The sequence below is a fragment of the Enhydra lutris genome, unplaced genomic scaffold (genome assembly GCF_002288905.1).
Source record: "Enhydra lutris kenyoni isolate GAN:26980312 unplaced genomic scaffold, ASM228890v2 scaffoldscaffold19, whole genome shotgun sequence".
NCBI lineage: Eukaryota > Metazoa > Chordata > Mammalia > Carnivora > Mustelidae > Enhydra > Enhydra lutris.
In genome coordinates this window covers 35,229,484-35,241,703 of record NW_019154103.1, presented here as the reverse complement: position 1 = coordinate 35,241,703, position 12,220 = coordinate 35,229,484, and the positions used below count along the sequence as shown (strand labels likewise).

General features: G+C 42.1%; 1 protein-coding gene across 1 annotated transcript in view; it reads left to right on the top strand.

The window, feature by feature from the left end:
• Positions 1-12,220, top strand: part of LOC111148328 (mutated in colorectal cancers) — a 412,174-nt gene that overhangs the window by 73,025 nt on the left and 326,929 nt on the right. Inside the window, exon 2 of the mRNA XM_022504835.1 lies at positions 5,796-6,043. Within this exon, the coding sequence (XP_022360543.1) occupies positions 5,796-6,043 (248 nt within the window). The remainder of the gene's footprint in view (positions 1-5,795; positions 6,044-12,220) is intronic.

The window sequence follows — 12,220 nt, the reverse complement described above, 5'->3', positions numbered from 1 at the left end:
TATTTATGCAACTGAAATTAGAGTCTTCTAAATTACATTTTAGCGTGACTCCAATTGAACAGTTAGGGGCAAAGTGAACTTTCAGACTTTTTTGAGCTTTTTCATAAGCAACTCTTTCTGGTCTACCCACGATAGGTGTCTGTTGAGAATTGTGAATAGAAGCATCTACTTCTTACTCAAAGCAATGATAGCTTTTGCACAGCCTGCATTCCAACTGACTTTGGGATTTAGTATCATGGTGGGAAAGAATAACGTTTTTCTCTGCCTCAGAGCCTCTGAGATGTAAACCCATCTTTTCCATTAGCTATGAATTTCCCTGAATGATAAATAGCTTCACTGAATTTTCCCTTCCTACTCAATTTCTTTACAAGTTAAAGGGAGAAGAATAGCCAAGACACAAAAGGCTTTTATATACAGAGAGTAATAGCTGTACATTGTGAAAACGTGCAATTTTGAGCTAGAATCATCGATCTTCAGTCGTATTTTAATTTTGCTGCCTGGTGATTGGTGTTCTCTCCAGAACTAAATATTATCTGACTCGGCCAGTTTCTCTGTTATAAGCTGGAATCTGTTCCTTTCTTGCCTCATGGTGATATCCTCTGAAGCTAAGATACGCATACGTGAATAGGAATCAATTGGAAAACACTTTTAGAGCAATTGTAAAAGTGATTTTAAAAAATGACTAGGAGGACATTAATTTATTTAGAAGAAATTTAGAGGCTAAAATGTTCACCGCGTTTTTGTGACATTACCCAAACTTTCACTGTGGTTATTGCTGGGTAGAGTGACAGCGTGTGATTTGCGTTTTCTTCTCGCTTGTCTACATTTTCTATAATCAATGAATGTATTTTCTGAAAGAATATACAAAATTTTGGTGGTGGTTCTTAAATTTAAGGCAGGTGCCTTCTGTGAGGTACTGCATTGCTGCTATAGTTCTCCACTACATTGTTTGGGTTGTGAACAACTGTTGTTTAGGATCTCAGTATCTTTTCCTTGGAGAAATGTTCCTGGCCTAGAGCGGGGAAGCTCTCATTCTGCCCTGTCACCAAGGCTGCAGGGCTGTTGTTGGTTTTTATGGTAGCCACTGGTCAGTCATACTTTACTGAGCATCCCATGTGTGGCTGTCTGTGAGAAAATACAAAGAGGTTTATGTGGGGAAATATCCAATCCATTGGGGACTCCCTTCAAAAGAGTGATCATTTTCCAACTTCTGAGAGTTTTATGAGTCAACCCATTGGAACAGATGTCCTGGATATCTGCTGTGTAGCGGGCGATATGCTGGGTGCTGGGCAGATCTTAAGGGTTACTGGTGCACAGCCAACACTGGCTTCCAGGAACTTGTGGTCACATTGGGAAGATCAGACTGGAGTGTGTGAAAATAATACAAAGAGAGAGAGAGAGAAATGCAAGTTTAGTACAGTTACCCAAAAATTGTCACGCAGCTATACTTGGGCCCCGTGTGAATGGTGCAGGTGCCAAGTACCATCGGAAGGAAGAGCTCTCCTGTGGGTCTTAGTGGGCCACAGGATTGCACAGAGCTGGACGGACGTGAGCTGGAAGTGGGAGCAACAAGGCTTCCGAAGGCCTGTACTCAGTGATCCTAGATGTTATCTGGCACATGCCCTTGGCCAAAGCAAGTCACAAAGCCAACCCAGATGCAAGGACAGGGAAATGGCCTCCACCTGTTGAAGGGAGGGATCGAAGGCACAGAGCAGATGGGCAAAGTCACGGGTGTGGTCACGGGCGAGTGGAATTCCCTAGAGCCATTTTGAACAACTTAACACAATGGCTTATGGTAAAACTCTGAAGCAAGTTCCAGCTCTTGATACGGAAAGGAGAGCTTTGGGAACTTTTTCTCTCTGTGTAACTTATCATGTTGATAACAAAATGTAATTTACTATTTCATCTGTATTTAACATAGAAGGTAATAATAATGTACAGGTGGAGACGGTCTCTCTGGTTTAATATAAAAGGATTATTAATTAGTGACCATTGATAATCAAGCTGCTCATATTAGTGCTGTCCTCATTTGTGTTCACCTGCCACAATTTAGGTATCAATGACATCCAAGCTGCTGGATGATAGAATGCAAAGCGTGAGAGTGTTGGAATCAGAGGGATTCCAGTTACATTTGCAGCTCTATGACTTTCAGTCTTCGTGTCCTGATCTGTGAGGCAGGGTTAAATCGCACTGTCCCGGCCTGTTTGTCAGTTGTCAGTGCTAATTCTAGATCTCTATGCTGAAAAAAATTTAGCTTTCATTCAGTTTTTAGAAACTAGTACTTCTAGTTGAAGATTACAATCTGACTTTATTTCGTGGAGGGCAGTGTATTTTGTTTTTTTATCTTTTTTATCAGCCTCTTGGTGGCCCACACTTAGAAAATAAAAATGTATCGTTACACATTCTCTCCTGAGTTGGCATTTCTAGAACACAAATTCTTTATTTAAGCCTTTTTTTGTGTGGGGGTGGAGTAGAATGAGGCTTCCCGGGCCTGGACAGAGCTGCGTTTCTCACCAGGGTGCCCAAATCCGTAAGTGGGCCACAGGCTGGGCGGGAGGGCAGCCTATGCAGACGGATTGCTCCACTTAGTGCGGCAGTCCACTTCGTTCAATAAACACTCTTTTCCCCCTGAGCAACTTGTGCTTAATTATGAAACTGGGGCGTTGTGAAAGATCTACGATCAATAATTATAAAATAATCGTAGTAATGATTACTATTTATTGAGTACTTAATATATGCCAGGAACTATGTTAAGTGCTTTACATGCATTATGTCCGTTATTCTCAGAACAATGCTCTGAGATAGGTGCTATTATTATCCTCATTTTTAAAACCTGAAAAATGACATAGCAATTTATGAAAGTAGCGTAGTATGTTGTAGGAGGTTACAAAATACAGATAGGCAAGGATAAGCGTGAAAACACCATTTTCCTACCATTCAGAAAATATTACTGTTAACATCTTTTTATGTGAACTTCTGGAGTTTAGAAAACCTCTTTCTTTTTTTTTTTTTTAAAGATTTTATTTATTTATTTGACAGAGAGAGAGACACAGTGCAAGCAGGAACACAAACAGGGGAGGGGGGGAGAAGGAGAAGCAGGCTCCCCACTGAGCAGGGAGCCCGATGCAGGGCTTGATCCCAGGACTCTGGGATCATGACCTGAGCCAAAGGCAGACACTCAACAAGTGAGCCACCCAGGTGCCCCAAAAAACCTCTTTATTTTCTACCCAACCTAACTGTTAAGACTATTATCTGAAAATATAAAAAAGGAATTTTCATATTAGAATGTAGAATTTTTATATTAGAACATTGGCCCTTTCTTTCTATTTGCATTATTCTTTAGCAATCCTAAACATCCCTAAGTCCTTTTTTTTTTTTTAAGATTTTATTTATCTATTTGAGAGAGAGAGAGAGAGAGAGGGAGAGACAGCACACAAGTAAGTGGAGGGGCAGAAGGAGAAGCAGGCTCCCCACTGAGCAGAAAGCCTCATGCAGGGCTCAATCCCAGGACCCTGGGATCATGACCTGAGCCAAAAGCAGCTGATTAACTGACTGAGCCACCCAGGGGCCCTGACATCCCCAAGTCTTAGATGAAGCCAGCTGAATATTAGGCTTTATTCAGGGAAGGGTAAAAAAGATAATTATATACATGCATTAAAACAAAATATTGTTCCAGTGTGCCGGTTAGTTGTTGCTGGGGAGCAATCACAAAATCTCATTGGCAGAAACAACAAGAACTTACCCTTGATCACACATCTTGGGGTCAGCTGGAGTGGCTCTTCTTAGCTATGGGTCTATAGGTTGGCTGAGATGGCTCATCTTGGGGGCCAGACTAGACAGTTAATGGCTACCTTGGTTTGTTCTTTTCACAATGATGGCAGAAGTGGCAGGGGACAAGCCCAACTGTGTAAACATCTATCTGCTAACATCCCAGGGGACTAAAGCAAGTTCGATGTCAAGCCTGAAGTTAAGGGATAAGGAAAGACCTACCTGCAATGAGTGTCCTTAGTACTGAGGCCAAGGCAAGGGTATGGGTATATAATACTACTATGAGGGCATGAAAAATTAAGACGAATAATTTAATCTACCACCCCTACTTTTCATGTGTATGTTTATTTATTCATCTACCCTATACATAAAAAATATAAATATATACACATAGGCATTTTTACATGGTATACGTATGTACACACATATACACAAGATGAAATAAAACATGTAGCTATGTGTCAAAAGATTTATGAAACTTGAAAATGGAATGGCATGTGGAAGCTGGGTGATCAGTTGGAGAAACTAGTGTATTGTCTGAAAAACCCAATTAAGAGTAAATATAAGAGCATTTCAGGGACAGGACCAGCAGCAATTTGATAATAAATTGGACACTGGGGACCAGGGAGGGAGAAATGAAAAGGAAGAAGGAGTGAGGGAGAAGATATTAAAATGATGACAATTCTGCATGCCCGGGGACAGTGGGGAGACCAGAGTAGCGGCGACCAGGAGCGGGAACGGGTGAAGGAGGGCTGGAAGACAGCAGTTGGTCTTACTTGGCACAGTTAGGTTTCAGATATCAGCAAACATCAAAGTAGTCATGTCCTCAAAATGATTGGACTTTGGTGGCATGTTGAGACAGGAGCACTAGTTAGCTTTGTTTGTGACCGTGGACGAGTTTCTAATGTCCTTTCCAGCTCTTAATTTCTGTAATCCTTTGACCTTTATAGGGATGTACAGTTGAAGCAATTTGAACAGAACGTTTCCCCAAGGAGTGTAGATGGAAAAGATGTGTCGGGGGCCAAATGATGTCCTCTAGAATTGCTCTTGGCCAGCATAGTGTTGTTGTTCTTGTTCCTTTTTAATTATTTTTATTTTTGTTGTTTAAATTTGAGAACATATTAAAGTTGGATATACTTTAGTCTGGTCCCAGACTCAACCAACCCTACCTGTCTTAGAAGGATCCATTTCACACATTTACCTTGTGTCCTAGTCCTGGAGGACATTTGGGATTTTGACCTCTGCTCTTGGTCTGGGGCTAACTGCTGATGGGAAGGTGGAAAATACTCCGAGAAAATCAGGAAAAACCAGAGGAGGGCAAGCACTGAGTCATGAAAGTTGGGATTAAACAGGCTTTTTTTTTTTTTTAAGATTTTATTTATTTATTTGACAGACAGAGATCACAAGTAGGCAGAGAGGCAGGCAGAGAGAGAGAGAGAGGAGGAAGCAGGCTCCTTGCTGAAGAGAAAGCCTGATGCGGGGCTCGATCCCAGGACCCTAGGATCCTGACCTGAGCTGAAGGCAGAGGCTTTAACCCACTGAGCCACCCAGGCGCCCCTAAACAGGCTTTTAAAGAAGTCCTAAAATTCACTGATTGGTCCAGAAAGCTGAAAACCAAGCTTGTTAAAGTCTTTGCTGTTCTTTTATAATTGGACTAGGTTTTAAACTCTGCCGAGAGTAGAAACAATGTCTTTTCAATGTTCCGAAACGTTATCTTATAGTGAGAAGTCAGGTGCTTGATCAATTTCGAAAGAAAGGGAGGGAGAGAGGAGACAGGAAGAAAAAGAGAACCGAAGGATTCAGAGTTACCTCCCTCTCCCAAATAATTAAATAGGGTTCATGTCTAGAATCACCCAATGAAAGAGGTCTTTTTGCACACTTACCACTTTTCTAGAAGCAATAAGAAATTGGAACTAGGTTTCCTCAGTGTGGATATATTGAAGAAATGCGCTTTTCTCCCCCATTAACCGCGTTCTCCAGCTCAATGTCTCTCCTAACGAGTCTTCTTCTGTTCACCCCTCCCGTAGAAATGACTTGTTGATGGTCTGTCGCCAACTGAATATGGAGGAGTCTGTGGCTGAGATCATGAACCAGCTGGGTGCAGATGAACATGGGAAGATTTCCTTTCAGGATTTTACAAGGTGCCGCATGCAGCTCGTCCGAGAAATCAGGAAGGAGGAAGTAGGTCTTTCTGAGAAGTCAGACAACTCCTGTCAAAAGAAGAAGCTGCGGGATAGAATTGCGTCCTGGCCCACGAGCAGCGACAACAGTTTGGGTAGGTACAACCAGGTGGCAGTTTGGTAGTGCCTCACGAGCCCTGCTTGGTGACCTCTGTAAGCGGGAGTGGCCTGCCCAGCCTGCTGCCAGCTCGTCCCCAGGCTGTCTTCTTGGCCACACATTCCCTGGGTGAATGCTCCCTGTTTCCTCTAGTTCTGTCCTACAGAGTTTACCCCTTTCTTTAGTTTCGTTCTTCCATTTTCCAAGCATAATAATGTGTAGCCATTTAGGTATTGGAGACGTAGGGCATGCCGGGTGGGAGAGGCGGTGACTGCATCAGCAGACCTCAGAGACTATCTGGGGACGCCTTCAAATATTAGTGCAGCTCTGGGCCTCAAGGTTTAAAAAAAAAAAAATCCATTTCTCTCTCTTTCTCTCTTTTTAAAGATTTTTTTTATTTATTTGACACAAGAGAGATGCAAGAAAGGGAACACAAGTAGGGGGAGTGGGAGAGAGAGAAGCAGGCTTCCCTCTGAGCAGAGAGCCCAATGCGATGCCAGGCTCTATCCCAGGACCCTGGGATCATGACCCAAGCCAAAGGCAGGTGCTTAATGACTGAGCCACCCAGGTGCCCCCCAAAATCCATCTCTTGTTTGCTTCATCTTTAAAATGTTCTCTACAGAGTTTTCCTGCTCATAAGTGTTATTGTTTCCTACCAACACAAGACAAGCAATAGAAAGAAAGATCCTACAAATGTTGATAATTATTGAAGCTGGGTGATGAGAATTTGGGGCTTGTTGTACATGTTTCTGGGCACTCAAAAATGTGTGTGTGTGTGTGTGTGTGTGTGTGTGTGTGTGGAGAAAGAGAGAGGAAATTTTTAATTTTTTTATAATGAAAAGTTTAGAGGAAAGAGGCATCTGAAAGGGTAGCCTGAACAAAGGGACAGAGGAAAGTATCTGAATTTTCTACTTATAGTTTAGGGAATTTTTTTTTTCCCCTTAAAACTATCTTCTGGATCTCTCTCTCTCTGCTTCTTTCTCTTCTAGGTAGATCTGGTGTCAGGAAACCAAGCTCCATGTTAATTGTCCATCATTTGTTAAATATATACTAATTAGCATGGATAATTATGTAGTGTCCCATAACCCACACACGCGCGCGCGTGCAGACACACACACACACACACACACACACACACACACACAACCTGAATAATGCGCTTGGCAGTGGAATCATTTGGAGCATTATCATTGAGTAATTGAAATAATAAACGCGTCCTCATATCCCCTATGACTTACCATCTTAATGGATTCCATTTTAACTTCACATCACATGTCTGGTAATGCATGTGCTCTCAGCATAATATGTAGAAATATTTAATTTTTGAAGTAACATTTTTTCTGAGTATTAAAGTAATATATGTTTATTATAGAAAAATAGGATTTTTAAAAAAGGCAAGCAGAAGAAAATAAAAATCGTCCGTAATACCTCACATCCAGAAATAATAACTACTGCTTAGATTTCTCCCTCCCTCTCTCCTTTTCTTTCATGTGTGTGTATATGTGATTTGTTTTTTATTAATTTTTTCACATACTTTCTATATAGTTTTGTATCCTGTAATTCATCCCTTGCATTTCCCTCATGCTTTTAAATAGCATTTGAAAGCATGATTTGTAATAGTTGCATGACATAAAAAGGACATGCTGTAATATTTATTAGATGAAAGAATGGAGTTCTTTTTGCTAAGCTGTGCTTTCTAATTTTTCTGCCAAGAACATGGCCTTCTTATATAATTAATAAGCCCACACACATACACATTTGAAGTAAACTGTGGTGCATCCCAACTAGTGAATCCCGTGTGGCCACTGAAGTAATATTTATTGTGTCTCTAGGAGGAATACTTGTATGGGGGAAAAAAAAAACCTACACCATCCAAAATTGTATTTTAATGTGTAGTATATGTTTAGAAATATTCTAAAGGGGGGCAGTTTTTTTTTCTTAAAAGAGGCATTTTGGGGGGTGCCTGGGTGGCTCAGTTGGTTAAGCGACTGCCAGCAGCTCAGGTCATGATTCTGGAGTTCTGGAATCGAGTCCCACATCAGGCTCCCAGCTCCATGGGGAGTCTGCTTCTCCCTCTGACTTCCCTTTTCTCATGCTCTCTCACTCTCTCTCTCTCAAATAAATAAATAAAATCTTTAAAAAAAAAAAGAGGCATTTTTGATAGAATTGCTACCCATATCTAATTGGATAAGCCATCTCATAGGATTGCTCTAACCTGAGAAGGAGGTGAAAAGGCGTTCCTCCCAACCTTTGTAACTGTTTGCCCAGGAGAAAGAAGAGGTAGCAGAGAGGCAGTGAGTCATAAAACGGGTCGTGAACTGAGGAAATGGCAGCAGATGTGCAAGCTTGTGCCAGTTTATCCTGGTAGTGAAAGCCTCAGAGTCACATCATTTGAGTGTGAATCTGGGTTCTGTTGCTTCCCGCCTCCGGAACACTGGACAAGTTACCCAACGTCTCCATATCTCGATTTTCTCATCCAGGGTAGTGTTAGAACAATTACGGTTATTCGGAGGAATGCAGAAGCTAATATCTATAAAAAGCACATAAAACAGTGTCTAGCCCATAATAAGCACAAAAAACAGGTTAAGCTACTATTATTGTTATTACCACTCAGTTTTATTCCCTGTCGATTGTGACAGTTCAATCTAATGATGAATCAAATACATTGAAAAATCTACAATAATTAAACAAAGAATCCCTCTCTTTTCCACGTTGTTAATCATCTCTTCTGGCTCTATGCACAGAAAGTGCTGTTCCTCCCACCCTGGGGCCGGGGGAGCCCTTTTCTGGCTCCTGCCTCTCCTTCTCTGCCCCTCTTCACACCTGCTCGTTTCGAAAAGTTTGTCTGTACTGAATGCTTTACCAGTCCTCACCAAAGGCCTTCAATGCACTCTTCCAGCTTTGGTTGTCACCGCTCCACTGAACCTGCTCTGACAGCCTCCGTGGGGACCAACTCGAGGAGTCTTCTTCCGTCCTCATCTGGATCTTTGGCATTTTCCTCAGCTAACTACTCCCTCATGGCAGCAGTACTTCATTCTTTTGGACTTCCCCACACCACATCCTCCTGGGGTCCTGCCCGCCATTTTGGCTTCCCCTTCTTAGTGTTGGTCTCTCAGGGGCTTTGGGGCTACAGTCTGTTTTTGTGTGAGTGACTCCCATGTATGTATCTAGCCCTGTTCTTTCCGGTGAGCTTCCGAGTCAGGTAAAAGTGACCCATATTTCTGGAAGTCTTATAGACCTCTCATGCCTAACATGCTCAGAAGAATTCTTGATTCCCTTCCTCGGTCTTCTTCCCAGCATCACTGATCTCCTAGATATCCCCATATAGAAAATATCACCCTCCTCTAGTTTGCTTAAGCCAGCAAGTCCTGCTGTCTCTTTTGTCAGGGTACCTCCAGAATCTGTCTCCTTCCTTAGCTCTCCTGCTACCCCCCTCATCTAAATCACCATCATGTCTTGGTTCAATGACAAAAATAGTCTATAACTGCCCTCCCTGATACCTGCCTTTGACCCGCTATGTTTCATTCTTTATCCTGCAGTCAGAGTGGTCTTCTAACATTATGGAAACGTGCTCAGCTCGTTCTCATGTCTGCAGCATTCCGTGGCTTCCGTATCCCCTAAAATGACGTCCAAGTTCCTTACTGCCATCTGGCTCATACCCATCATGCTAAGCTGTTATCATACTGATTGCCCTAATTATGCATGTTGCAGCCACACTGACCTTCCTGCTATTCCTCCAACTTAGCAACCTGCCTTCAACCTTTGTCCTGGTCCTTTCCTTTGGTCTAAACTCTTCTTTTTGACCTTTTCATTGCATGACTGGCCCTTTCCTGTTATTCAGATTTCAGCTTAAATATTCCTTCTTTAGAGGCCTTTTCACATGCCCTTTTTGCTTCATACAACTTCTTTTTTTTTTTAAGATTTTATTTATTTGAGGGGCGCCTGGGTGGCTCAGTGGATTGGGGCCTCTGCCTTCAGCTCAGGTCATGATCCCAGGGTCCTGGAATCGAGCCCCGCATCAGGCTCTCTGCTCACCAGGGAGCCTGCTTCCCTTCCTCTCTCTCTCTCTCTGCCTGCCTCTCTGCCTACTTGTGATCTCTGTCTGTCAAATAAATAAATAAAATATTTTAAAAAGAAGATTTTATTTATTTGAGAGAGAGAGCTAGAGAGTGTGCACAAGCGGGGGGTAGGGGTGGGGGGGGGACAGGGGAAGTGGCCCTGGGACAGGGGGATGCAGGCTGCAGGGAGCCCTTATGCAGGGCTCGATCCCAGGACCCTGAGATCATGACCTGAGCTGAGGGCAGACTTAACCAACTGAGCCAGCCAGGCGTGCCCCCATACAACTTATTCTTCTCTGATATTCCCTTATGTACTTACCCAGCGGCTTATTTATGTATGTCCCACAGTACTATAAAAGTTCCACCAGAGCGGAGTGCTGATGACCTCTCAGGGGTACTGCTATACCCCCAGCACTCGGAACAGAGCTCAGCACATTAGAGATGCTTAGTGCATATTTGTTGAATGATTGAATGCACAAAGCACAGTGTGCATGCTCTTTTGGGGACACACGGCCGCACATTGCATGGTTCCAGATACCAAGGAACTTACCATTTCATTTTGAAATGAAAAGCACATGACAAATTAAATAGCAATAAAATTTAAGTTAGAGTCAACAGAACTTTATTTTTTTTAAATATTTTATTTATTTATTTGACAGAGATCACAAGTAGGCAGAGCAGCAGGCAGAGGGAGAGGGAGAAGCAGGCTCCCCACTGAGCAGAGAGCCTGACATGGGGCTCGATCCCAGGACCCTGAGATCCTGACCTGAGCCAAAGGCAGAAGCTTTAACCCACTGAGCCACCCAGGCGCCCCATAGATTCAACAGAACTTTAGAAGCAACTGAATGGTGCCGAAGGTGCATAAGGAGAGCTAAGAAGACTGTGAGCAGGAGTTTCAGGAAAGCTTTGGGATGCTACCTGCGGCTGCAATATGGTGAGAAGTAGAGAGAACGTTGTACCGCTGTGAGAAAAGCCTGAGACAAACTTGGGTTTAACAGTTACGTGTCGGAAGGACTTTATTGTCAGTTCTGACATTTCCCAGCACATCCACAGCGGGGAGTTGGCAGAAAAAGAAGAGCCATCAAAACATTACATGCTCTACTTGGAGGAGGAATTTCGATAGAGTCGTTTTTCTCAAATGTTTTCCACAGAGCACTGGTTTCAAAGGATGGTCATAAATATTATGTGAAGAAGTAATTCCTTTGTTAAATACATTGGAAAGCTTTGGATTAAACTAGATTAATAGTTTCCTTTACAGCAAGACGTCTCTGAGTCTTTAATATGCTAATATTTCTTGTGACTCTCCAGGAGAAGAACAAAATAGATAGCATTTCACACATTTAATTGACCATAAACTTTCCATTTACCAATCTTCTCTTTGCCTTTGCATTCTCTGCTCAAATATACTTTGGGGAAAGATTAAGATATCTGAACAGCTAGATCATAATAGATTTTTATGTTTATGTTAAGTCCTCTGAGAGAAATAATATTTAAAAGTTTTTTATGTCTTTCAGGCACCAACTATATAAAATTAAATACAGCAATAACAGTAAAAACGGTTAAAAATTACTAATATTTACTGTGCACAAGGCAATTTTCTAGGCATTTATTTGTATCAGATGCTAGGAATATAAATTCCAGGTCACCACTGAGTTACTATGGAATTTAGACTACATTCTTGATTATTCTGAGCTTCGGTTTTCTTACCTCTAAAGATAAAGTAGTGATACCTGCTTTATAAGATAGTTGGAAGGACTTAGTGAGATGTCATTTGTAAAGTTCCTACACAGTGCCTATTCACATTAGGTTTATCAATAAATAATATTGTTCCTATAATTATCATTATCCTCTCTAATCCTTATGGCTACCTGCCACGTTTAGAATAGAATCCTCCATTTATAGAGGAGGACACTGAGGCTCAGAGATGTTTCTTGACTTGTTCTATGCCACAGAGCTAATAATGAGCTGAGAACACTAGGACATTGCTTATTGAAAGAGATGATTCTGAGTCACCTGCAACTTAAAAAACGGTCTTGGTCATCAAGATGCCAACTAAAAATAACACTGCCATCCAGAGGCCAGTCCCAGAAATTGCAGGCACATGGTCCCCGTCCCCC